Source organism: Lactuca serriola, chromosome 9 (assembly GCF_051521515.1).
Source record: "Lactuca serriola cultivar US96UC23 chromosome 9, Lser_US96UC23_V15, whole genome shotgun sequence".
Taxonomy (NCBI): Eukaryota; Viridiplantae; Streptophyta; class Magnoliopsida; order Asterales; family Asteraceae; genus Lactuca; species Lactuca serriola.
In genome coordinates, this window is record NC_136416.1 from 63,716,885 (window position 1) to 63,744,841 (window position 27,957).

General features: G+C 35.2%; 3 protein-coding genes across 4 annotated transcripts; all 3 read left to right on the forward strand.

Moving 5' to 3' along the window:
- Positions 1-824: 824 nt before the first annotated feature.
- LOC145073799 (maltose excess protein 1-like, chloroplastic) lies at positions 825-3,849 on the forward strand. Its single transcript, XM_079020296.1, has 9 exons — positions 825-1,244; positions 1,349-1,507; positions 1,588-1,878; positions 1,954-2,043; positions 2,129-2,230; positions 2,324-2,442; positions 2,571-2,633; positions 2,731-2,792; positions 3,437-3,849. The coding sequence occupies exons 1-9, from the start codon at positions 972-974 to the stop codon at positions 3,517-3,519; spliced, it is 1,242 nt and encodes a 413-aa protein (XP_078876422.1). The 5' UTR covers positions 825-971; the 3' UTR covers positions 3,520-3,849.
- A 1,405-nt stretch (positions 3,850-5,254) lies between these two features.
- LOC145074497 (GPCR-type G protein 1) lies at positions 5,255-8,781 on the forward strand. 2 transcript variants are annotated; one of them, XM_079020862.1, is made up of 13 exons: positions 5,261-5,661; positions 6,142-6,242; positions 6,355-6,462; positions 6,567-6,687; positions 6,864-6,993; positions 7,131-7,209; positions 7,306-7,394; positions 7,535-7,627; positions 7,731-7,757; positions 7,858-7,944; positions 8,028-8,099; positions 8,191-8,321; positions 8,397-8,781. In XM_079020862.1, the coding sequence occupies exons 1-13, from the start codon at positions 5,447-5,449 to the stop codon at positions 8,548-8,550; spliced, it is 1,407 nt and encodes a 468-aa protein (XP_078876988.1). In that variant the 5' UTR covers positions 5,261-5,446; the 3' UTR covers positions 8,551-8,781. The 2 variants fall into 2 exon arrangements, with proteins under 2 accessions (XP_078876989.1, XP_078876988.1); XM_079020863.1 differs by lacking the exon at positions 8,397-8,781 and having other exon boundaries at positions 5,255-5,661; positions 8,204-8,316.
- A 13,042-nt stretch (positions 8,782-21,823) lies between these two features.
- Positions 21,824-27,580, forward strand: LOC145072213 (protein PARALOG OF AIPP2-like). The gene is made up of 8 exons (XM_079018598.1): positions 21,824-22,258; positions 22,780-23,500; positions 23,578-23,918; positions 23,992-24,922; positions 25,016-25,246; positions 25,343-25,467; positions 25,554-25,717; positions 26,660-27,580. Exons 2-8 carry the CDS (start codon positions 22,872-22,874, stop codon positions 27,449-27,451), a joined length of 3,213 nt encoding a protein of 1,070 aa, XP_078874724.1. The 5' UTR covers positions 21,824-22,258; positions 22,780-22,871; the 3' UTR covers positions 27,452-27,580.
- The last annotated feature ends 377 nt before the right edge of the window (positions 27,581-27,957 follow it).

Here is a 27,957-nt window from a genome sequence, read left to right on the forward strand (position 1 = left end):
ATACATTGTACAAGTATAGAAAAATGATGTGGAGTAGTAACCATTTCATAGATGAGTGGTAGGGAAGTGGTGATGCACGTGAACATCACTCCTGGGTGGCGTTATTGTGCGTAGTGTTATTGGTCGTGGTTCTATCTAAGCTTCTCCCTAAGTCATTCTCTCTCTCAAATGTACAAACATTAACACACATTGTATAAATATAAAAAATGATGTATAGTTCTAGATGAGTGACTGAGTGGTAATGAAGTGATAGTGATGTGATAATGATGTGACAATATTTTTGGAATGGTGGTGTGATGATCACTCCACATAGGCTAATATGAACTCAATATTTGTTTTACTTTCCGTATTTTGCAATGACCTTTTGTATTATTTGTACGATGTGACCTTATTAGATATATTTCATTCCTACATATATTAATAACTATTAAGTATTTATCTACTTATTTATTATTAATATTTTCAATATTAATATTCTAATTTATATATTATTAAAAAAACTCTAATTTACACTTTATACGAATCAAGTATATATGTTGTTAGTTCAACCAAGTTGGTTTGTAGAATTTTTAACCGAACTTAGTTGAACTCAATTTGCATTATAAATGCATAAAACTCAACTAAACTCATATTCTCATTTTGTTGTAGAATCAAATTATGCTCAAATTTTCATTAGTAGTTTAATCTAGTATTTTCAAATCAAACTAAACCAAGATTAAGAGACCCAAATATGGAGTTTTGAGTTCAAAGTCGGTTGGTTTGAATTCTGTTACAAATTGCAATCATAAACTTCACAATTCAAATAAAAGAAATCAACTTATAACCGAAATGGGTGCGATTTTATGATGCACAGCCATATGTAAACTGGGACCAATTCCAATTCCCTCCCAACCCATCATCGTCTATCGCACAGATCGACTATCTTTCTCTCTCCACACACCCTCACTTTGCCATTTGCCAACCTGTTAACAATGACGGTGGGTTGTGTAGCGGCTCTGGGTGGTGCTCCACCCCTTCCACCGTCAACTCCGACCAGGTATTCCTGTAATAATGGCGGGGCTTTTCTTCGTCTTACCTTTCCTCCCTTAAAAAGATCACCTTTTTGCACTCTGAAACTGGGTGCCACTTCTTCTTCTTCAATCAATCCCTCGTTTCAAGTGAAAAGACGAATAATCAGACCCAACCCCGCTCTAGATTCCGACATCCCTAATCCTGTTGACCAAGAAGACAATGAGCAAGAGGAGGTATGAACAAATGATTTCTGCTTTTGATCAATTTGTCGTCATTTCTCTCTGTTTCTTTGAGTAATTCAAACTTGTTTGTAACTTTGTTTCAATGGTGTTCAAAGGCAAGCAAGAAGCAGTTACAGCAATGGGATTCCCTGACAGCAAAGTTCGCCGGAGCTGCAAATGTCCCTTTTTTGTTGCTCCAATTGCCTCAAATTGTACTCAATGCTCGTAATCTTCTTGCTGGAAACAATTCTGCCCTTTTCGCAGTTCCATGGCTGGTATCTATTCCTGTAATTTCCTCATCTTTCCATTTACTATCATTCCCTTTTCTTCACCGGTGAATTTCAAATGGTGGCAGGGAATGTTTACTGGACTTCTTGGAAACCTTTCGCTGCTATCTTACTTTGCAAAGAAAAGGGAAACGGAGGTGGTGGTGGTTCAGACTTTGGGAGTTGTATCAACATATGCAGTCATCACTCAACTCGCCATGGCTGGATCCATGCCTCTACCACAGTTCGCTGCTACTTCTGGTGTAGTCGCTTGTGGTCTCCTCATCAATTTCTTGTATTACTTTAAGTTGCTCAACCACAGGATCTGGAACTTATGGGAGGACTTCATTACTGTTGCTGGCCTCTCTGCACTTCCACAAGTAATAATACATCTGTAGTTTTCTTCTCTCTCCTAGTGGAAAACAACTGTGATATGAATTTCCCAATTTATGCAGGTTATGTGGTCAACTTTTGTACCCTATGTTCCAAACAGTATCTTGCCAGGAATCATATCTTTTATGATCTCTGTGGTTGCTGTCATCATGGTGAGCTTTAGCTATGACTTACTGTTACTTCAGTTTTTGAGGATTTTAAGATAGTTCTTCAAAGTTTCATACCATATATTTGCAGGCTCGGATTGGTAAACTTCCAGAAAAAGCAACCAAATTTGTTGGATCAGTATCTGGATGGACTGCTACACTCCTTTTCATGTGGATGCCTGTTGCACAAATGGTACTACATATCATGCTTGTGAATTTAATACACTTGTGTATATATAAGATTGCAAATTGGTTGGTTATTTGACATGAGTTTTCTGACTTACAGTGGACAAACTTCTTGAATCCTGATAACATCAGAGGTTTGTCATCTTTCTCTATGCTGCTTGCCATGACAGGAAATGGACTTTTGATCCCTCGTGCACTTTTTGTCAAGGATCTCATGTGGTATACTTACTTTTGCATCATCATCATCATCATCATTGAATAGGCTAATCTAACCTGTAAATCATACTAATTATTGTGAGATAATCATTTGATTAAAGTTAGCATATTTATTTAATGAATGTATGCAGGTTCACAGGGTCATGCTGGGCATCTTTCTTCTATGGATGGGGAAACCTTATATGCATGTACTTGTAAGGCTTTTTCTTGTTGATGCTTATCTGTAAAATACATAATATTTAACCATTTTCAGCTAGTTTTGTGATAATTTAACTGTGGTTATGGATTTAGGTGTGCAAGTATCAGCAAGGAGTTCTTCTTGGCTGCAACGGTTGGCTTGTTTCTTTGGATAGGTTTGCCTTTCAAATCTTTTTGTTACATGTTAGTCTTATTAAGTGGGTATTCTTAAAATCATTATTGTGACTTCAAGAATCAGAATTAGATATAAGATAATGATATAATCTTTTGATTAAAGTTAGGTATAGTTGGTTAATTTTACATTTATTAGCAAACTGCAATAAATAGCAACGTACCTCACTCTTGCTACCACTATTGGTAATGTAGTTTATTTTTTCACTATAATAAGATAGTTATATTTTTTTTTTGCCCATGATAGTATCTTACCTACATTTTTTTACCGATAATAGCAGTATATTTTATTTTTTACTAATATCAATGTAATGTACTTTACTTATTACATATTGCTATTATCTGTAAAGAAATATAGCAATATTGCTATTATGGATAACGAATTGCAAGTGTGTTATTAATGTGTAAAGAAATGTAAAAACGTTGCTATTGTTTGTAAAAAGATATTAGTACATTGCTATTATGGCTGTTAATAAAGTACATTGCCTTTATTGGTAAAAAGATTAAAGTATGTTGCTATTCTTTGCAATTTGCACTACATTTATCTTCAGTAATCAGTTTCTTTGCAGCAACTCCTCAAAACCAGAATTTTTTAAGCACATGGAAAACCTTTCCTTTTTCATGTCAGGTTTTGCACTATGGAGTGACAGCAAGGCGTATGGATTCAGTTCCCCAGTGACATCTATAAAGGTGCTATTTTTGGGATCATAGATGATAAAACATTCACACCCAAGTGAATAATGTGCACATGCTTCAAATCTTGTGTGGAGATTCTTGGAAAAGTGGATGATGTATTGCCAATTTGCCATGGCATCAAAAGGCATAACATGCAAATGTCTCTTCTCCGGCTCATAAGATGGCCACTGGTCTGACTTCTGAGTCAATTAGTGAACTCAGACCTGGCATACTGATTACTGATCCTCAAGGAGGAAGCATAGTGTAGATAGTTTTAGCGTTAATACAATGTGTAAAGTTTATAGGGTTGTTATTCCACATGTAACTTTAACTCTTACTATGATCAATGTCAAGTTTTGGATACCAGTGTGTTCTGTTTGTTTACTTTGTGTTTATATTGAAATTTACCTGAAAAGGGAATTGGAAAGACACTTGAACTTAAACATAGGGTGTGATGTTAATACCCTCTTCTTCTGTGATGTTAATACACTTCATTGACCATGTTAGTGTTCCATTGATAGACTCTTTCTGCTTTTGTGAGGTGTAGTCAATAAGCCTAACTGATATGATATACATCTGAATTTATTCTAATTGGCAACAGTTGCAATGTTGCATTGCTTTATAGAGGTACCATTGGAACATTGTTGATGTTGATTGTTGCATTGCTTTCTAATTGGCAACGGTTGAAATTTTGACCAAAGGTGCTACATTTTAAGTATGATATTTTGACCAAAATTGAAATATAATTTATCACATTAGGACCAAATATTTTGACATAGATCAGTATATATAATTTATAATATTTTAAACCTAAACCAGAATGGACTGTAAAATGACATGTTGAAAGTTTATGAAGGGTATATAGATGATATTTTAAACTTTAATCTATAAGAAGAGTATGATCGCTTGATAAAAATAAGTACTTAAAATGATTGTTAAATGTTTAAAAAAAGATTAGAGCAAATCTAATATTTTGAAAACTTATTGAAAATAAATGTGATATTTAAAAACTAAACTCAACAAATAAAATATTATGATGAGAAACCCCTAGGAAAACTCTATCTATTATTCTCCAATGTTTGAAAAAAAAATATTATATTATTGTTTTGTTCAATAAAACCATTTTATTTTCTGGTCATACTTAAAATAATGTTTCGTAACCGGAAAACCATTGAAAATTGGTTAGATTTGTAGCTTTAGAAAAACTCAATTTATTATCCTCTGATATGCGAAAAAAAATCATTATGTTATTATTTTGTACATCAAAACCATTATATTTTCTGATTTTGTATAATAAAACCATTTTATGTTCTGATGTTGTATAATGAAATAATTATCTTCCTTTATGCCCTACATTTTTCTCTTGACAAATGACAATTAGTAAATTTTTCATTGATTATAGAAATAAATTATAGGTTATAAATAATACAAACTAACCTCAATGCTAATTAATCCCGAACAATGTGAATGAATGCCATGGGGAGATGAGTTACATGGCAATATGTTTGTACATTACAATAAATAATTTAACCATATATTGGATACTAATCACTAATCAGGACAAGGTAGATCAAGTCGGAGGAGGCTTGAGCTTTTGAAGGATTATGCCTAAGCTTTTTGTATTATTTTAGACCTAAAGTAAAATGATTTTATAATAGCTAATAGCTAATAATAATAAAATAATCTTACTTATATACTAAATTCTTCCAAATTAATACTGTTCAACCTTCAAAAATACTTCTACCTTTTTCTTGCGGCCAATCATAGAGCGCCACATCAGCCATGAGTTGCATCGGCCGGGAAAGTAAATGGAAGTTGCAATGGAAGCGTAAAACCACTTGAGCAAAGGCCAGAGGCGGTACACAGCACACTGACACAGGGAGCAGGCACCGGCATGATCGATCGACGGTGAAGATTCCGATTTCGACTCCGATAATTTAGTATTATAAGAAATTAGATCTGGATGGGTTGGGGAAGGGCGATTTACGAAGGAGTCGTGGTGGTTGGTTCTCTTTCGCTGCTTGCCTGGGCGGGTCTCTGGTTTTTGAACCGGAGACTATACAAAGAGTACGAAGAAAAACGGGCGCTGGTTCAGATCATCTTCAGTGTTGTTTTCGCCTTCTCCTGCAACCTCTTCGAGCTTGTCCTTTTTGAGATCATCCCTATCCTCTCCAAAGAGTATGTTCATCTTTCGACCACTTTTTCTAGTTGCTTTTCATCTCCACTTTATACAGTCTGCTATTTTATATGCTGCTTTTGTTGATGCATTTTCTTATTTGTCCACACAATGAAGAAAAAAACTTCCCGAGGACGAATCCCCAAAATGTTAAAATGTGTGGTGGATAGACGATAGGAACAGCTTGAAATTGGAAGTTCCATTTATGTGTTTCATTTGATGATGAGTAGTGTCAGTTCATAACTGCAATAGTTCTAAAATTATTCAACAAGAAAATGTCCTTACAGAATGTTATTTCACTTGATCTTGAGGAAGTTAATTCCTTTGTTTAGGGTTACTTCCTAGTTTCATCTTTGATGTTCATTCAATGATATTCCAGTACTTACATAACTGGCAACATTTACATTCTTGATTATGACTATAATGGTGCTGCAGGTAAGACCACATCTATAGAAAATCTGATATTTTTCTATTCCTTGTAGGGCAAGATGGATAAACTGGAAGGTGGATTTATTTTGCTTGATTACATTACTGGTTTTCATGTTGCCTTATTATCACTGTTACTTGATGCTTTGCAAAAGTGGTATGTATACTTAAGAACACACTTATATGCCCAATATTCTTAAGCAACTGCAACTCTGTGTTGATATCAGGTCCAAGAGTGTTATTCACTAAATCTTAATTATGTGTGACAGGCGTGAGGAAGAGGCGAGCTGCAACTGGAGCTGTTTTATTCTTGTTTGCATTTCTGTATGCTTTTTGGCGATTGGGAATCCATTTTCCCATGCCTTCACCTGATAAAGGTTTAAATCTATGTTGCTTGCATTGATATTTCCCTTCACAACATTTCAATTTAGGAGAATACCTATTGACATGTTGATGTTGTAATTGTAATGCATCTACTCAGGATTTTTCACCATTCCACAGCTTGTTAGTAGAATTGGAGTAATCGGTGTGACTGTCATGGCTGTCTTATCTGGTTTTGGAGCTGTGAATTTGCCATACAGTTATTTATCTCTCTTCATTAGGTAAGATGAGAATGAAATTATAAGATTTCAATCAATGTACAAAGACAAAATTCTTTAAAAACCCGTCAAGTGAGAGGTTTTGCTTCTGTGTAAAACTGAAATGAGTATCTATATTCTTTGACTGTGAAGTGTGAACCTACTTTCTGATATTATTATTTATTCCTTCATTGTGGAAGAGAAATTGAAGAAATAGAAATCAAGGCTTTGGAAAGACAATTGATGCAGTCAATTGAGACAAGTATTGGAAAGAAAAAGAAAATCATTCTTAGCCAAATGGAAATGGAGCGAGTTCAAGGACAAGAAGAGGTTTGATTACTTTGCATTATCAATCATTCAAAGCTATTATTTGTTGTGTTCAAACTTTGGCTATATGAAATACATCCCTCTTTAGATGAAATGTCATTTCTTAATGATAACCTGTTGTACTAAAATATTTGTTGCAGAGTTATAAGGCGGGGTCCTTTTTCAAGCGGATTGTTGGAACAGTTGTGCGTTCTGTGCAAGATGACCAAAAGGAACAAGGTTAGAATGAATCCCAATTTCCATCAGCAATGATATAGCCTCTCTTGAAAAAAATTAACATTAAGGTGAATGGCATTTTTTTTGTTGTTGTTGAAGATATTAGGGGCATGGAATCAGAGGTACAAGCCTTAGAAGAGCTCTCAAAACAGCTTTTCTTGGAAATCTATGAGCTACGCCAAGCTAAGGTATTTTTTTAAATTGTTATAATTTCCTTTTCTAATTACTTATATTTGTACCTTGCAATTATCATTTTTTCTCTTTTTTGTTGTTTCACTTTTTGGGTACTTGAGTTTATATCTTAAATCTTATTTGGCAACACTATTAGGAAGCTGCTGCATATTCTCGCACATGGAAGGGTCATTTGCAAAACCTACTTGGCTACGCATGCTCAGTATACTGTGTGTATAAAATGATAAAGGTTATCAATACATGAACTCTAAGGACATGGTGCATATATGCACATAGTTTAATTTGTATAAAGTTTATGTGTGTCATCTGATTGTTCGAATTGTCTTTTGCAGTCTTTGCAAAGTGTTGTATTCAAGGAGGTGCATGTCTTTATCCTATTACTTCTTTTAATAAAGACTTTGTAATTTGTATTACATTTTCTGTTTTGGTATTCTAATAAGATTCTCTTCTATTTCAAAGGCTGGATCAGTTGATCCTGTGACTAGGACAATCAGCATATCCTTGCAGTTTTTCGACATAGGCATTGATGCAGCATTGTTGTCACAGGTTCTTATTATAAATTAATTACTAAAACAAATATTTTATTCGTGTCATGATTCTTTAAATCTAACATGTCTTGTACAAAACAGTATATATCCCTCTTGTTCATTGGAATGCTGGTTGTGATATCTGTTCGTGGATTCTTGAATAATCTAATGAAGGTAACCCTAGTTCCTCACTTTTGCCATTTTATTCCGAAATTAGCCTTGAAATTGTTTGATAAGGTGCTGTTTTTTTTTATTGTATATGCAGTTCTTCTTTGCAGTTTCTCGAGTTGGTAGTGGATCTTCAAGCAATGTTGTGCTTTTTCTATCGGAAATCATGGGGATGTATTTTGTATCTTCTATTCTTCTGATTAGAAAAAGCCTAGCAAATGAATACAGGTATCAAAATTCAAAATACATTTGGTAATGTCAACCCATTTGTTATTGATAATGAAATGAATTTTTTTTTGACAGAGTAATCATTACAGATGTATTGGGTGGAGACATTCAGTTTGATTTCTACCATCGATGGTTTGATGCAATTTTTGTGGCAAGTGCTTTCTTGTCTCTGCTTTTGCTGTCTGCACATTACACATCGCGTCAAGCTGAGAAACACCCGATCGATTGATTGAATTTGTAAACTGAAAAAAAAACGTGCATTAAATGTGTTGTAGTTTATAACACGATTGTCATCTATTATGTTTTTGCACCAACCTCAAAAGAAATATATACAAACAAAACAATAGATACATTTGTTATGGTTTAGTCTCAATCAGTTTTGTACCATGATTAATGGAGGATGACTTGAGAGTTTGTTTACCTTAGGTTATAATGTTATTGAATTGTGTTAGTTGTTTCATTCTGGTGGTGTTTGCTAACGGTTTTTGTTTTTGGGTATGAGAATGATGTCTTCAAACTCATTCTCAGTCAACAAGTTACTTCATTCTTTTTGCCAATTGACTTCATAGTTGGAATATAAATGAGTGGTTGGATGTTGATGTGTATGGACGAGTTTAAGTGTTTGTGTTGCATTTATCATCACTAAATCGAAGTTATTTTCCGAACGCCTTTTACTTATATTTCACACAATGCTTCAAATTTTAACAAGAATGTCATTTTTGGCCAAATTATCTACTTTTTTCTTTCACAAATAACTAGTGTTAAATGCGACTTCAATATCAAAGACGCAAAAGACACATCGGAGCATTTGGAAACACAATGGAGCTTATGGATTTGGCAAATGCACTCTTGACATGCCAAATGCAAACCAACAAGTCATCTAATGCGCTTCGACATGAGAGAAAAGCCAAATGTGCTCCAGGCTTTGTTAAATGCGTTGGTCTTTAGCCAAATATGTTGGAGGCATGGACAAATATGCTCTTGCATGTAAGGATGTGCTCAACACTGAGGATACAATGAAGCTTTGGTGGATGTGCTCCTCATGATGAAGAATGTGTTGCCATGTGAGAATGTGTTGATACTTTCTTAATGTGTTGGGGAATGCACTCCATGGTGCATGGAAGGTGGCAATGCACATTGCCCGTGGTTGGAGATTTTAGAAGCAGTTGCGTGACGTCTTGTGATTGGTTAACATCCATTTGGGCCTTAGAATGGATGAGCCTACCCCATCACGGTTTTATGTCTGATCATCAGTCTATAAATAGCAGCTGCTAGATAAGATTTAGAGAGTAAATTACACGAATGGTCCCTATGGTTTGGAGTAATTTGCGCGCTCGGTCCCTAACTTATTTTTTTAACTCGGAAAGTCCCTGCTGTTTGTTTTTGTTACACGCTTGGTCCCTACTGTTTGTTTTTGTTACGCGTTTGGTCCCTGTCTAACCAAAAAGTACTATTATTTAAATAGGAAAACATAGTGGGGTAGGTAAGATAAGATGAGGGGGTGGGGTTGGGGGTGTGTTAATTTAAATAAATTAAAAAATCAATGGCAAAATAAGTTTTTTTTAGGTAAGACAGGGACCAATCGCGTAACAAACATAAATAGTAAGGACCTTCCGAGTTAAAAAAATAAGTTAGGGACCAAACACGTAAATTATCCTAAACCATAGGGACCATTCGTGTAATTTACTCTAATATTTAATAATAGTTTTTTACGTGGTCTTTTTAGAGGTCTTTAGTTTGTTTTGATTATATTTGTATTGTTCATTTGAGCTTGTGAATAAGAATACCTTATTATCCCGTATGGATGTAGGTCATATTGATCGAATCACCTTAAATATTGTGTCTTAATGTGTTTATTTTTTTTTCTCGTTTATTCATGACAACTACAGTTATCAAACATTTAGTATGCCTCAATAAAGGTATAAAGATGAGATATTGTAGTTACTTCTCATTTTTGGTCTAGTTATTTTGTCTTTTTGGTACAATTTAATTTTCAAAAACAAAAATAGTAAATACGTAATAATTAAACGATGCAAATAAACTGAAATTATTTGAACTAAATTGATTTGAGATATTCCCAGCTGTAAGCTTGAGATATATTCCTAATAATAAGTTTGAGATATTCCTTCCGCGGGTTGGTCCAAAAGTTTGAGATATGCCCCATAAGTGGGTGCATGTATGGAGTATGGACTAATACGATAGTTCCATCATATCATATTTTATTATATGAGTAAGACTTAGGTAGATATGTTTTGTGCTAACTATTCGTGCGCTTGTATTATTAAATATTAGGCGAATGTCAGCGTGTTGTGTGGGATATAAAAAAAAAATTATATTAAAAATAACTAAATCATTGTTATTAACAATTAAATAATAATTTCATAAAAATATAAAAAATGATTTTTAGTATTGTTATTGTGTTGAACTATATTATAAGAGATAAGGTTGGAACTTGAAGTTGTTTTGCATATACAAAGTTATATGATTAAAATAGAAAAAAAAATAATTTTTAAAAATAAATAAATCATTATTGTTATCTATTAAATAATAATTTCATATTAAATTAAGACGTTTATATTAAATATTATCATTATGTAGAAAATACGATAATAGAGACATCTTTTTATCTATCTTAAATTTTATCATTATGTACAACATATGATAATAGAGACAACTTTTTATCTTAAATAGTAAAAAAAAAATGTTTTGTATCATAAATATTATCATAATTATGTAGAACATATGATAATAGTGACGTCTTTTATAAGGTTAAAACTTTTAATTGTATTACATACAGGGTTGTAAATTTGGTTAACACAACCAAATACTCGGCATGTTACTTAAACTCGGCCTCCAATGGAAGCGAGTTTGCCTAACTCAGTTAGAAGACACTCGGATCCTTATTAAACTTGATCCAAATCTAAAAGATACGGTCCAAAATCATTTTCGAAATTCTAAAATTTAATTGGTCACTTGTCGACAAAGACAATCTCACCAAAGAATACTCTCAACGTCCTACAAAGTTAGATGCAAGGAAAATCTCATGGCTTAGTCCCTTTAAAATATTTCACAACCTTTCTGATTTATAGAGGAGAATACATTTTCTTGTTTACTCTCACGATCAATGTGGGATGAAGACATTTTAATTAAACTCATTTCTTTATTTGCCAATAATTTCATTTTGTTAAATAAAATATTAAATAATAAAAACAAAATGTTATCCAAAAATTTTATTGTTCAATAGTTTTATTTTTCAGTTATCTCGTAAGTTGCTATAAAAAATAAAGTTTTTATTGAATAACTTTTTGTTAAATCCTAAAATCATAAATTAAGTTAGGTACTTAATATAGAAAGTTTGTTTATATGTATTTTCATGATTCAAAATGTCATTATAAAATGAATTCATTTATAAAATATAATCGAGTATATATTTCGTGCTTTTGAATCAAAGTGATTTTTCAAACAATTATAATTTTATGTTTAAGTAGATTTTTTTATATTTATATAACATTATGTAAATTATAATATTATTATAAACAATTTGAATAATCATAGGAGTTTCAAATGTATGTGGTAAAAGAAAAATGCTTCATTTATCGGTCCAAAATGATCAAACTCGGACTGATTCAGCTTAATATACCAAACTAAATAACGTTTTTTCTATTGAAACCCAGTTTGTATATATTTTGTGTATTTGAATCAAATTTATTTTTCAAACAATTATAATTTTATGTTTAGGTAACTTATTTATAATATTATTAGAAACAATTTGAAAAATCACGGGAGTTTCAAATGTATGTGCTGGAAGGAAAATGCTTCCTTTATCGGTCCAAATTGATCAAACTCATATTGATTCAACTCAATATACCAAATTGCATAACGATTTTTCAACTGAAACTCTGTTTGAACCTAAATAAATTTTGTTCAAAACCATTTCGGGATTCTAAAACTTAAATGGACAGTTGCCAATAAAGACTATCTCGACAAAGAATTCAGTTAGGTACTTAATATAGAAAGTTTGTTTATATGTATTTTCAAGATTCAAAAGTTCATTATAAAAAGAATTCATTTATAAAATATAATATGTGTATATATTTCGTGCTTTTGATCAAATCGAATTTTCAAACAATTATAATTTTATGTTTAGGTAGATGTTTTTATATTTATATAACATTATGTAACTTTTTTATAATATCATTGGAAACAATTTGAAAAATCATGGGAGTTTCAAATGTATGTAGTGAAAGGAAAATGCGTCTTTTATGGTCCAAATAGATCAAACTCGGACCGATTCAACTAAATATACCAAACTACATATTTTTTTTTCTAGTGAAACCCGGTTTGTATATATTTCGTGCTTTTGAATCAAAGTGATTTTTCAAACAGTTATAATTTTAGATTTAGGTAGATGCTTTTTTATATTTATATAAAATTATGTAACTTATTTATAATATTATTAGAAATAATTTGAAAAATCATGGGAGTTTCAAATGTTTGTTGTGAAAGGAAAATGATTCCTTTATCGGTCCAAATTGATCCAGCTCTGGTTCAATTCAATATACCTAACTACATAAAAAAATTTCTAACTAAAACACGGTTTAAACCTGAAAAAATTCGGTTCAAAACCATTTTTGGAATTCTAAAAGTTAACTAGACACTTGCCAATATAAACAATCTCACCAAATAATACCTTCAAAATCCTACAAAGGTAGGCATGAGGAATTTCTCATGGTTTGGTCCCTTTGAAATATTTCACAACCTTTCCTATTTATAGAAGAGGAAACATTCTCTTGTTTACTCTCATCATCGATGTGGGATGAATACATTGTAATAAAACACCCTTTCTTGTTTATAGAAAATTATTTAACTTGTTTATAATATTATTGTAAACAAATTGAAAAGTCATGGGAGTTTCAAATGAATGCGGTGAAAGGAAGTTAAAAAAGGGGGGTTTCAAATGCATGAGATTGAAGAAAAAAATGCTAGCTTTATAAGTATGTATGATATTTGTAAGTGTAGACTTTGTAACTATAGACTATTAAGATTGACATGAAATTGCAGAATAATAGCATTTGCAGAGCATGCTTGTTTATTTAAATGATTCCTTTTTGAGTTGTATGTTTATTGATATTTGATATTGTTGATCCTTACTTACAAATGCTTAGTTTTACTATAAATTTTGGAAGTATACAATTGGTATAATGGGTCCATAAAACCCTTTGAATTTGGATATAAAGTCTCAGATTTTTTGTACTCTTTGGAGTTGATACATTATATTATGGGTTATTAACCTCGACTTTTGGATGAGATCTATTGACCTCGAGTATACTCACTAGGTTTTACAATCTTGTAACATCCCAAAAATACACTTAAGAATTTTTTTTGAAATCAAACATGTCATTTCCAAATAATAGTTTCAAACCATGTCAAATGTCAAATCAATGTATCACGAAACATCAGCAAATGTGGAAAATGAGTTTTAGTTTTGAGATTCATAACATAAAATATAACATAGATAAGTGTCGCCCCTGAGAATGCCCATATCCACCAAATCAAGCCGACTCATTGCCCTTCGAACCTGAAGGACTTGCAACTAAAACATAAAGTAGCATTTTGTAAGCCTACGACTTAGTGAGCAATCACAACACTTAAATACTATACAAACGACATGCAATCTGAGAATTCACATAAGAACATAAATGGACACATATAGAATATCAACTAACATATAAACCTAATTAGCATGCTAACATAACTGCTCATGATTGCTAGATTCCCTCCGAGAGGTCTATATCTAGTAGATCGATTATTGACCCCTTTCATCCAAAAGGTCTATGTTAGGTGAATTTTATGAACCTATTTTGCACGTCCATTCCTGTAATTTCTTTGCATTTTACGTCCTAATTATTGCACTTAGTTAATTATTTGGACACTTGCATGTTTTATTCATAATGTCTGGTACTTCACTGTCTTTTGATTTATTTGGTTAAGACTTCGGCCCAAAACCTAGATCTGACTTCCCTAAGGTGGTTTATCACGTAAAGTTTCCAACTTTATGTGCATGCATGGCTTAATGAGGCTATAGAGCTCAAAAGAGCTTAATAAATGACTTAACACATGCATGAGACCAAAACCACCATACATTTTGCACCTTTATGCTAAAAGAAGCCCATAATATGCCTAGATCTACAAGGATAAGCTCCAAAAACGACCTTAGCTCACAAACCAACCAAAAAGGGACCAAAAAGCAAAAAACAAGCCAAGGAAATAGATCTGTGGAATGAGATGACAATCTTTGAACTTTATACCTTAAAATCCACGAAATGAAGGTGCTAAAGCTGGATCTCTAAGCTTCCCTCCAAAGAATGAGTCTTCAAGCTTCTTCTTCTTATACCACTTCAAGATGCACAAAACCCTCAAATGATCAAAACAAGAGCACAAGGGCACCATACAAGGCAAATGGATGAATTAGGGTTTTCAAAGGGTGGAGGCTGGTCTAAAATGTCTATGAGGTGAGTTAATGAGGCATAAATACGGCACAAACCCTAAAAATTAGGGTTTGCCCATAGCCAACTTACGCCCTGCGTAACCCTTGTATGCCCAATGTACGAGGCTCGAACCCGCGATCACACTTTAGCTAGTACGCTAAGCGTACATTATGCTACGCCCCGCGTACTAGCGACAAGGACCAAAAATGCGATGTTTTATTTACGAAGGGATAAAAGGAAACATACCCACTTGAATCAGACTTCGTCCTCGAAGTCCGCTGCTCCAAATAATTTCAGGTGTGCTCCATTATCTCATCCTCCGGCTCCCAAGTCCATTCAGAACCCTTGTGATGCTGCCCCTGGACTTTCACTAACTCAACAACCTTGTTCCTCAAGGTTTTTGTCTTCCGTTCAAGAATTGTCATCGGTCTCTCGATATAATTTAGACGATCATCCACCTGAATATCCTCCAACAATACCACTGCGAAATCATGCACTAAGCACTTCCGCAACTGAGAGACATGGAACGTGCTATGAATCTGACTGATCTCATTTGGAAGATCTAAGCGATATGCAACAATGCCCACCCGAACCAATACCCTAAAAGTTACATGCTACAAGTGTTAAATAATTCTAAAATGATTGATTTGGCCCTATTGCGCAACTCACGTTCGAGTCTAACCGTTGTAGGGTTTGGTATTTTATTCGAAAGATTATTTAAGTTTTGTTGCATGTAATTGTATTCATGAAGTAGTTAGTTGATATTAGTAAGGGTTCTTTAGCAGCTGATGGCAGGGTGGGGTGAGGATTTTCAGAGAGCCTATCAAGTGCCTTATAGGAATTGGTGCGCTATTTAGTGTCGAGTATTTGTTTAGAGCGGGTATATGTGATTGGATTAGACAGTAGTAGACATGAGTAGTTACTTAAAGGACCTGGAAATTCTTAAGGAAAAGTACGGATAGGTGTGGAAGGTAGTATTGGGCCTGTACTACTGAAAGCACATGATTCGTACTCGAATCGAGGATGATTTAGGGATTCTAAGGAGCTGGTGGAGGGTAGATTGTATGGTTTGGAACTATGATTCATTGCAGTGTCTTCTTATCTTAATCGACCTTTCAGTTTTGGTTTCGTTACGAGGAATGGTTTGGTGATTGTTTGGGCCTTAGTGGCTATGTCAGTATAGGTTTGAATGGTGTAGACATAAGTGAGTTAGTTGATTTTGGAGGTCTCGAGGTCCTTGCTCAAGGTAGCGACAGTTGAGTCGTGAGACTCAAGAAGGAAGCGATTATGACGATCAACACGGGGATTGTAGCCGGAGGATGAGTGATTGGTAGATGGATTGGGATGTCGCCATCATCTACGGGGGGTATGTTCTTCCATCTTTCCATGTTCGGAGGAAAGAGAGGGCAGACATGTGATTTTTAGAGTTGGGATGTAGACTCATCATGGGGCTAGATGGTTGCAGTTTTTCGCGCCAAGTATGTCAGTGTGGGAATGCACAAGAGGATTCTTGTGGTATGATTACCTTGAGATGGGAACAAGGGTTTTCTTTCTTTGAACTTAGTTAATTCATGTGCTAGTTAATTGTTTCTTGTGATCAAGGGAGGTGAATTGGGAATAATAACTTTTTTTGCCTCTAATGTACACTGATTAAGAAAATGATGCCTCTTGTATTTATGAATGATTCTCACGATGAATTGATGTTTGGGATTTGTAATGAGGTGTAGGGTAGTCCATTTGTTCTAGATAGAGAATCAGTGTTATGAATGGACTATCTGAATTATTACTTGTGCATCTGTATGGGATTCTTGATGTTAGAGGCGGTTATGATGGGAAGTTTCCGAGGTCTCCATCTGAGATTCGAAATCTCTTTGAGTTTTCTTGGTCTTTATCTGTAAGATCATCTTGCATTGTGTTATACATTCTAAGAGTCAAGGATGGATGTACCTGGTTGAGCCGGTTTGATATATGGTTTGTTTACAACACCAGTTGGTGGTAGTTTCAACCCTAAGTAGGGGGGACTAGTTATTCTGCTTGGAGGATCATTGAGTTGTTCGAGTTTATGGTTTTGGAATCACAAGTCACAAGAATATGCGGTTTGGGTATGCGAGACTTTGGTTCAAGATTTGGTCGAGGCAAGGGTGCAGGGCAAGTTCCCATCAAATGTATGTGCTTAGGAATATGTGAGTTGTCTCCACGACAGGAAGTTGTTGGATAAGGAACTCTTTGTATCTAATGGTTTCTTTCAGGATCTTCGATGTTTAGGTCACGGGGCGTTTGGGTCGCTCAGGTTGAGTATCGATTATTGAGGGATTTGTTAGACCATTGTATATATTGTTATCTATACTCTAGGATGAGCAGTTGATGAGTTGTCAATCAACTTCAGAGTTTGGTATGTGTAGTTCCACATGGGATTTGTTTAGGAGTGTATTGGATCAGTGGATTAGTTGTCAATCCATTCTCGATCGTGGGCCATTCCGTTCATCGTTAAGGGCTGAGGTTTTTCAAAAGTTTTGAGTTGTATCAGTGGAAGTTCATGGGATGCGTCAACCTATCGTAAAAATATGTACATTGTACCTTTTGGTTCATGGGTATGGGTACGCTCAATTGTTAGTTATGGAAGTATTGTTCATAGTAGGCTCGGTTTTGGCAGCTGTCTTTGGTTATTAGGAGTTCGGACGTCGGAGCGGTATTGTTTACTTTTTCAGGTGTGGCTTTGGATCAACGTATAATCCAATTTTGGCATGTCGTGTCGACAAGGTTGGTATTTGAATTGACCCGGTCAGGGTTGTAGCAGCATTTCTGGATAACTTTGGAAGTTTTATCAAGCTAGTTATGTGTTGGTGGAATATGTTCAGTTTCAGTCAAGGGGTAAGACCTTGTTTCATACATTTATGAGGAAATTTATATTAACGACCGAGGTTTGTCATTTTGTTAGATCTACTTGTACTTCACCCTTGGTTACTGTCGTGAGGAAAAGGAATGCAATAGCTCCAAGGTTGGTTTTGGGTTATCTTGAGGTGTGTATTGTAGTAAGTTCATTAGATATTATCAGGAGGGATGTATGTGGATTGAACAAGATAGAAAATGAGCACTTGGTTTGAATTATAGGCATAGTTCTTTTGGGTTATAGAATTTGAGTAGGAACAAGAGTACATTAACCTATGTCATTATGTGGTAGTGTGTGATCATGTTTTCGTCTGATTTTGCATTGGTAGCAGCCTGTCTTGTGAAATGAATTGTGCGTTATAAAAGAGTATGACTCTTGTGGTATCTGCTTAGTATTGAGAGGGATGTTGATTGGGTTCTAGCAAGTCGGTGGGTTGATGGTTGTGTATCTTTAGGTCCTTGTGGTGCTGGTTGTGAGTTTGTATGCTAGTGATGGAATGACGACAAGATCGGTGTAGTACCGTGAGCCTATCATTTTATTGGTTACAAGGTGTCACAATGTATCGTGAACCAACGACTGTATGATTCATATGGGTAGGATTCAACAGTTTTGATTGAGACTATTAGGTCTCAGATTGTTAGTCTTATTGGCATGTTCGAGTGTTAGTGCATTGATTGGGAGTCAGGTGACTCAGTGACCAACTGGTTTGGATCATGGGGATAGTAAAAGTTTGTTGGTAGTATTAGTTGATGGTTGTGTATCTTTAGGTCCTTGTGGTGCTGGTTGTGAGTCTGTATGCTAGTGATGGAATGACGGCAAGATCGGCGTAGTACCGTGAGCCTATCATTTTATTGGTTACAAGGTGTCACAATGTATCGTGAACCAACGGCTGTATGATTCATATGGGTAGGATTCAACAGTTTTGATTGAGACTATTAGGTCTCAGATTGTTAGTCTTATTGGCATGTTCGAGTGTTAATGCATTGATTGGGAGTCGGGTGACTCAGTGACCAACTGTTTTGGATCATGGGGACAGTAAAAGTTTGTTGGTAGTATTAGTTGTGCATCAGAAGTCTCTTGTTGAATGTTTTCATTATGAACCCCATTTGCTTTAGGAGCTTGGTTACCAATGTCGGGTATCGGTTCTGAATCTCGAGTCATGGAGTTCGTTGTAAATATCTCGGGTGTTTCGTCAAGTGGATGTACACCTGAGATGACGAGGGATTTGGACGCAATGTGAGAATTCTTGGATTAACCATCCTTGTGCTTGGGGGGGGGGGGTAGTGGGTTGGTGATGACTTGTCAGGAAGTCAAGAGTATATTGAAGGTTTTTGGGCATAATTTATGGATTTGGGATTGAGTGAAATTCACGATCAAGATGTTTGAGTATTCTTTCTGCATGTTTTGGTGGTGTTCCTGGTCAGGGTACTAGGGGTAGGTTCGGCGATTGGATGATCGACAGTCTTAGGGTAAGGTTTTTGAAGTTTAGATTGATAGGTTCCCAGTTTCGGGGAGTATAGAGATGAACTTGGTTTGTGGTTATAGTTATGAGAGCTCCCAGTTTGAGTGGTTTTCTGGAAGTTGGGTCATACAGTTAGGGAGAGAAAGATAGTTGTTGTGGTTGAGTATTTTGAAATTATTAGGTTGTTTGGTGGCAGTTGTGGGTTTTTGAGTGGTCTCTCGAGTTTTCTTTATAAGATGCCTAGATTTAGAAATGGTTAGAAGGAGCTTATGGAATATGTTGGTGTTGTTTCAGAGATCCTAACCAATAGGGATTTCGTGGACGAAATCCAGTTGAAGTGGGGAAGAGTTGTAACATCCTATTTCGAAAAGTTTCTTATTTCAGGATTGTAGGCAATAAAATGGATCAATTAAAGCCCTTGAGCTTCAAGGGAATATGATTTAGACCCTATTGGATGTTGATTCTATTGGTTATGTGATCTAATCCCTTGGTTTGTGTTTTGGAGTCAAAGGGTAAAATGGGAAAAATAATGTTTTAGACTTCCTTCATGAATTAATGATTTTAGTTCGATATGTTTTAAGTCAAAAGTAATTAGATAGGATTGTGGGGCTCTTCAATAACTTTCCGTGCATATAAAGAACGCCGAGAACAGAGTTGAAACAAAAAAGTTATGGTTGTTTGAAGTTGAAGTGGGAATTGGGGATTTTTGGGTTACGCAGGGTGTAACGAGTTTTAATGAATTACGCAAGGAGTGATTTATGATTACGCAAGGCATAATCTAGGCAGAACAAAAACCTAAATCTTCGGTTTTGAGCCTTATTTAAGGGCTCTAACTTATGGGAAACCCTCTCATTACCAGCTTTCATCACCTAAGACCATTCCTTGAAAAACCTAATTAAGCCTCCTCTCACTTGTTTTTGAGCCTTGGCATCATTTATAAACTTAATTATCCATTAGAAGGTTGAATCTTGAAGAGCAAGGTGGTGGCAAAGTATATGGAAGAAGAGTTCAAGTATATATCCAACAAAATTACATCATTCATGTACCATTTTGAGTAAAAAGATTCTAACTTGTTCATTGGTTTCATAAATCTAGTCATTTGTCATATTTGCTACTTTTTGGTCATTTTAGTGCATAAAGTTTAGATCTTGAAAGTTTGTGACCTTGTTATGGATAAAGTTGAAAACTTTATCCATCTAAACATCATAATGATTCAGATATGAAGGTTTGAGACTTGGACTTAATGGATTAAGATGAGAAAGATGCATTTTGGTCCCTTGAGACTCAAAAACTAGATCTTGGTTGTTTGGACCATCCTAATAGATAAAGTTGGAAAGTTTATCCATTATGGAGATATCAGGAACCATATCAGAGCTTTGAGTGAGAGGTCTTAATGAAATAAGTGCTTAATGTGAGTATTAGAACTTGAGGCAATACGCCATGTGCCTAGCCTAATTGAGGCCCATTTTTCTGGATTGAAGCTCTACGCCCAACATAGAGCTAGAGTACATAGCGCGTAGGTCGACAAAGGATTGACAGTTTACTTTTTGACCAATTTGACTTTTGGTTAACTGTGAGGGGTTTAAGACTTGGAAGGGGCAAAATGGTCTTTTGCCCAAATAAGGGTTAGCCCTGTTATTTTTGGACTCATTAAGTTGGAAAATTTCCATAACTGTTAATCGGGGTTGTTTTGGTTATGTCTAGAGTGATGAGCTTTTGATAGCAGTAACTCGAGTGTGTGTTTTACCCGACTATTGATTAAGGTGAGTCTTCTTACTGTACTTATGGGTCGAAGACACCAATGTCGGCCCACCAGATTATGTTATGTATGATGCTAGTTGTCTTTGTGACTCTTGCATGTATGATTGGGTTGAAATATACCCCAAGGCTAAGGCCCTAGAGCTGGCCTCATAGTTGCATGTTTGGGTTGAAAGAAACCCCATGGTTGGGCATTGTATGTCTGGGTTGAAATAAACCCTAGGGGTTGGGCCCATGGATGTATGTTGGGTTGAAACATACCCTAGGGTTGGGCCCATTGATTAGTATGATATGATATAGTATGAGGAACTCACTAAACTTCGTGCTTACGGTTTATGTTTAAAATGTTTCATATACTTATGGTTTTAAAAGGAAGAGCCCGACTTGATCGCACTGAATCCCCAAAGATTTATTCCGTACTGAATGTTTACAAATTACTCTGATGTTTTGTGAATATTCGACTATGATTGTCTTTAGGAACAATAAATGAATGATTTTAACTCATTTAAAATTGAATTTTTTATTTGGTATTTTTGGGACGTTACACTGAGTATGTAGATTGCCTCAATCGTTAACCATTTTGACACAAAACAAAACATATTTACCGAAAGTCTTAAGACGACGTAACCTAACTCGTTCCCGGTCATGAACCAAATTGCTTTTCGTGGGCGCAACTCTCTTTAAGAATAACATTATGAATGGCCTCATTTTTAGCCTAGGCCTAGACAATTTTACATGAGGTTTTTTTATACAAGAATATCATTTTTATCATTTTACATATCAGTTTTTTTATTGATTACTAAACTTAACATAGCAACAAAACACATAACATCATGACATTAATTACAACTTATTATTTGATTTCAATTTCAATATTTCATTGAATACCCATCTTGATTTAATTCGGTACTATTGGGAAACGATTGTTTAGAAAGCAAGGAGACTCTAATGTTCAGTTGCTGATTTGGTGCCCTAGCCCTAGACTTATCTTCCTTCGTAAATCTGTAAATCCTGATAGTTTCTTCTAAATCTCCATAGCCATCCAGGACCTTGACCAATTTCGTGCACTTTTTTTGACTCTTTACAACCTCTCATCTTTTATTTCCTTCCCCTCCTCCGCCTCCCCACCAGATACCAAAGAGGGTCTGCGTCTGTGTGTGAGAATAGATAAGGAATAATATACATCCTAGGGTTCTTAATTTGTTGTGTGCGGATGAATCGAAATCTTGTATGTTAGAAGGGGTTTATGTTTGATCGGTCGTTTGCTGATGGTGAAACCTAAGAAGGAACGATTCTTTAAAGAGGTTTATAATGCCACTGAGATCATTTGATTCCCAAGGCATGTTCCTTAAAGCCTTTTGCCTAATTTCATCCATGTTGCATTTATCATTTGCTTCTAGGGTTATATTATTGATCCATTTTTAGTTAATTACTTCATATAACCTTTCTCTTTATTATTAGGTTCAAAATTCGTCATTGTAATATAACTATGGGGATGTTTTATTCTTTTAATTTGATAATGATGTTCATTGGTTCCTGCTGCTTTTGGTGGCTCGAATTTTCCATCATCCTGGACGTTTCTGACTAGTTTGCTTAAAGAGTCTTAAGTGTTTGTCTGAATCCATAGACATAAGACCATCAAACCTTTATCCCAAACTAGTTGTGGTAGGCTGAGAAATGAAAACCTTTTGAAATCATAAAGAAATGAACCAATCCTAGGCCTTTGAATTGTGTTGGCATATGATAGTACTGATTTTATGTCATTGGCTAGCTGTTTCATGAAATGATTCTCTCATTGCAATTCTTTGTGATAACAGCATAACTAATTCTTGTTTGTTGTTGTTCCTGATGTCTGTGTAGGTGTTTTTCAAGTTGATAAAGGAGTTAGGAGGCATTTCTGTATCAAAAGCTTAATTTGAAAGCGGAGTGTGTTGCATGTTAAGTGAGATCTGATGGAAAAGGCTGATGAAATATCTGATAAACATGATCGGGAACCAATTAATGATGTTACAACTGGTAAGAATAGAACTTCCGAGAACAAACAGCATACAACTAGTGAAACAAGCAACTTAGAGAGTGTGAGTTCAAGTTATAGCACTGAAAATGCTGAAAGTAAAGTTAATATGAAGATTAGTGATACAAACAAGTTCAACTATCCTAATGGCTTAGAACATCGTGATGAACCAAACACGTTGTCTGGCTCTGTTATTCAGAACACAGTGCCTTCTTCATCAACTTCCGTTGATGTAGAAAAATCTTCACACAGTTCTGATGAACATGAGAATGTTAAGGTTAGTGTAGGCAATCAAAAGGATATAGTGACTCAAACCCAAAAGAAAGAAGTGGGAACTAACAATGATGATGGTAATTTACCTGAAGATCCTATAAAAGAACAAGGGGTTGAAGAAGAAAAGGTCGAAAATGCCCCTGCTGCGGTTAATGTAAAGGATTCATCTGCAGATGACAGTGATGAATCAGATGTTGTGGAACATGATGTCAAAGTGTGTGATATATGTGGAGATGCAGGCCGAGAGGATTTACTTGCTATATGTTGTAGATGCATTGATGGTGCTGAACACACGTAAGATTATTACCTCCTGCTGAATCTTTTTGTGTTACTAAAGATGTTAAATTTGTTAATTTCTTTTGTTATGTCAGCTATTGCATGAAGAAAATGATAGATCAAGTTCCCGAAGGTGATTGGTTATGTGAAGAGTGCAAATTGAGTGAAGAAAATAAACGCACAAACTCTTCTGGTCAAACAGATACAGAACCTGCTTCCACTTTTATCAAACCAGGATCAAAACGTCCAGCTGGCGAAGAATCTAGGGCTAGTAAAGATCAAATCAAAGTATCTGGAAAAAGGCGTTTAGAAGAATCAGAGTCTTTTACATCTGTTAAAAAACAGGCTCTTGAAATGATCACAGGTTCACCAAGAACATCCAGTCCCAGTAGACTACATGCAGTTACTGATAGTCCACGGTTACAATCTTCAAAAGGTATGTACTAAACCCTAAACCCAAAACCCTAAGGTACTGAATGTCTGTGTCTTATGCCATAAGTTTCTTTCAGGTGCTTTCTTCAAGTCAAATTCATTCAATTTCTCCAATGCAAAATCCAAGACAAGACTTGTGGATGAAATTGTTCTTCAAAGGCAGAAATCTATCAAAGAACGTGACTCTCATGATTCCAGAGAGATGGGAAAATCAACATCTTTTAGATCTACAAACACAGGGCGTTTTGGTACGAGTGGTTCTAAAGTTAAAATGTTATCTCCAAATCCGTCTCATGTTCCAGATCTTAAGAGTTTAAAAAACAAAAAAGAAAGGAGTTTTGAAAGGAGCAATTCAATTAAATTACCATCCGTGAGTAATTTAAGTACTTCCAGTTCTTCTGGTTTAACTCCAAAAGTTGATAAATCACAAGTATCTTCCCCTGGGGTTGGAACTGCATCTAGTGGGAATGGAATCACCAATTCTATGGAACCAAAGCCTGTTGTTTTGAAGGATGAAAATACATCAAAACAAGTAGTAAATAAGGAATCAACAAATCTTGCTGATGGTGTGAAGGAAAGTAGTAATAGTACGGGTTTGACCCCTGGGACATCTGGTTATAAACATACGGGTCATTCTGCACAAACTCACACAGCTGATAAAGTACAAGTTTCTAATGCATCGGGTGTTAGGAATACAAAAGAGGTGAAAAACAGAGATAACAAGTTAAAGGATGCAATTGAAGCAGCATTGCTTAAGAAGCCCGGATTAGTTAGAAAGAATAGAGTTTCTGATCAGTCTGATGAATCATCTGCAGAGGTGTTGACTGATTGTCAAGGTCAACTTTCACGAAGTTCCAATGTTGACCATTCTAAACAGTCAAACGGTAACAATTTAAAGCATTTTGAAGGAAAGCATTCAACAATGGAGCTATCTAGCTATGATCCTGTGTCAATGTCTTCTTCACTTTTGAAAGTTCCAGCTATTCCTGATCACGAATACATCTGGCAGTATGGTTTCTTTTATATGGAGTGCTTTTTTTTTTTATTCTTCATCTATGATCTTGTCTTTAGTTGATAAACATTGTTAATGTTAATTTGCAGGGGTAGTTTTGAGATTAATAGAAGTGGTAAAACAGCTGAATTTTGGGATGGGTTACAAGCTCATTTGTCAACCTGTGCATCGCCTAAAGTGTTTGAAGCTGTGAACAACCTTCCCCACAAAATTCATCTAAATGGAGTGTCTCGCATTAGTGCTTGGCCAGAGCAATTTGAAAATAGTGGTGTAAAGGAGGACAACATTGCACTCTATTTCTTTGCTAAAGATGTGGAGAGGTAACATTTAATTTTTATTTTATTCTCCATTTGTTCCATCATTATTCTGTTTAATGTTGAGTGATGACCTTCCTGTATACTATTATTATGATACAGCTATGAGAAGAGCTACCAGGTTTTGCTGGATGATATGATCAGGGGTGATTTAGCTCTAATTGGAAGTATCAATGGGGTGGAGCTCCTGATATTCCCATCCAATCAGCTTCCAGAGAAAAGCCATCGTAAGACTAGCTTCGATTTGGCTTTCAAGATTTTTAATAATGTTGGTACCTTGATATAACTTGGATTTCTTATAAACCATTTACAGGTTGGAATATGTTATTCTTCCTTTGGGGTGTGTTTAGAGGAAAGAAGAAGAAACCTGTTGATCCTGCAAAAAATGGTATTCCTCAAGTTGCTTCTTCTATCCCAGCTGATAAAATCTCAATGGTAGAGGATGTGCCTTTGCCTTTGCCTGGGTCTATGGACAAGGTATTTATCTTCCCTTGAACATGTATAGTATAAAACTTGATGTTACATGAGGTCTTGATTTGATAATTGATAGATATCACTGTCTCTTCAGTTGCCTAGTAGGGCCAATGTTTTAGGCAAGCAAGTATTGTGATTTGTGAGCGATGCCAAGAAATCAAATTCATTGATAGATCATCCTCATGTTAGTTAGGTTTTTAGACACAAACACTCATGCACATATTTGACTCTATGTGTAGTTGTCTTTGTTTTTTTGTTGATGTCTATGTGTAGTTGTGCTTGTTTTGATATCCGTAAGGGATTTAAATCTCCTAAATAGGGAAAGAAACTAAACTATGATAAAAGAAATTATATGATAATTTAGACAAGTATGGTTTCCCATTATCAAAAAATTGGTCCTCCATCACTTGAATTCCCCCTTTCATTTCAACATGAGTTAAGTGTGGGCGTTGGATAAAATGTCTCAAAACTTCCAACTTCCAACTTCCAAGTGGTTAGGATATTATTATCTTATATCTTATTTTGGAGGAGTTGTTGACTGCTCATATCATCCTATCAATGATTTTTGGTTTAGCGTAAACATTGAGGTATGAAGTCCTAAACTCGTTTGTTATGTGTCGAGTTGAAACACTAAAAGAGTGGGGACGGGTATGGTGTTGTATCCTCCCCATTTAATACCTGATTAGCGGGGTGGGGATGTGTGAAATTAGGCCAAACAGCATGAAAACCCAACCCAATTTCATTCTCTGTTAGTACTACTACTACATATGGGTAGCTGCTTTATCCTCTCGTTTGAGAATGAATGTTAATATGAATTTTTGCATTGATTCCTTTTGAGTATGCAATGTTTTGAAGTAAGTTGTCACTGGCCACTGCGTGTTTTTATTATTATTATTATTATTCATGTGTGTCATTAATGAGACTTGTTTTTGGTTGCACTTACAGGATAAACATGTTGATTTGGAGTCAAAGGTCAACTTAAAGCTGCCAACCTCTTTTTCATCTTCACAGGAAAAGGAAAAGGCGACCATTGATAGCACTGTTAATGTAGTTCCAGCAGAGATTATCACTTTCAAACCCGACATCAATGAAACTCTATCCATGTCAGTGTCGTCAAATAAAACTGATGATGGTCAACATCCAGTAGTCAAGTACACTAGAAATCCAAAGGTGGAACAAATACAATCATCATTTCTGCCACAAGTTCCAACCCAGGAGCTAATCGAATCCAAAAAACGTGCGTTTATCGACCTCTCAGAAGATGATGATGACATCACCACCACCACCACCAATCAAAATCAAACAAACACGTGGCGTGATGCAACCACTCGAATCACCGTGACAGAAGAAGAGGGGAGCGCAAGCAAGAAACAAAAGAGCGATGATGCTGCTGATACATATGAGATGCAAAATAGTAATTCTAATTCAGCAAACATTTTCAGTAACCAAAAAAGTGAGGTTGAAAAGACAAGTAATGGTGAAAGGTTCTTCTTCCCTGTAGATATTAATTCAGCATTTTCTCCGGATACGGATACGGATAGGGTTGGGCTTGGTTTGGATTTGAATGAAGATATAATGACGAAAAAGGACGATGATGATATGGATGATGACATGTCGTCTTCTTTATCACTTTCTCTTGCGTTTTCACCTGGAAAGATTTCAAAGGATGAGGGTAACAACCGTCATTCTACAACACCTCCTTCCATGCTTCTTTTTAGGGACATAGTAGACAAGTAAGGATATGATAATTGATATAATAGATGATGATGATGATGATGATGATGATGATATACATACAGGCGTTGTGAATAATGGTTTCGAGCCAGCATATTCCCAAAATATCTTTTAATACTTGTTTTCGTATTGTGTTTACTTGCGAAACAAAAATTTTTGTTTGATTTTTTACAGCATGAGGTGAAGTGAAACAAATGAAAATTTGAACTTGGAGGGAGGGGGTATTGGTATTTGTCCAACCACTCTGTGCGATGCAACTTAAATTATTTATGTACTGGTAAAAAGAATACGCATAAAAAAAACCCTATAACTTATAACTATATAGAAAATGTTTTTAGACTGAAATTATATAAGCTCTGCTACACGTCGGATCAAAACATTTATATCATTATGTAGATAAAAATGAAACAATTTCAATGATATATTTTGATTTATACAAAGTATATGCAATACGCACAACATACTTTTAACGGTATAAATAAAAGAACACACTTTATAATGATATAAAC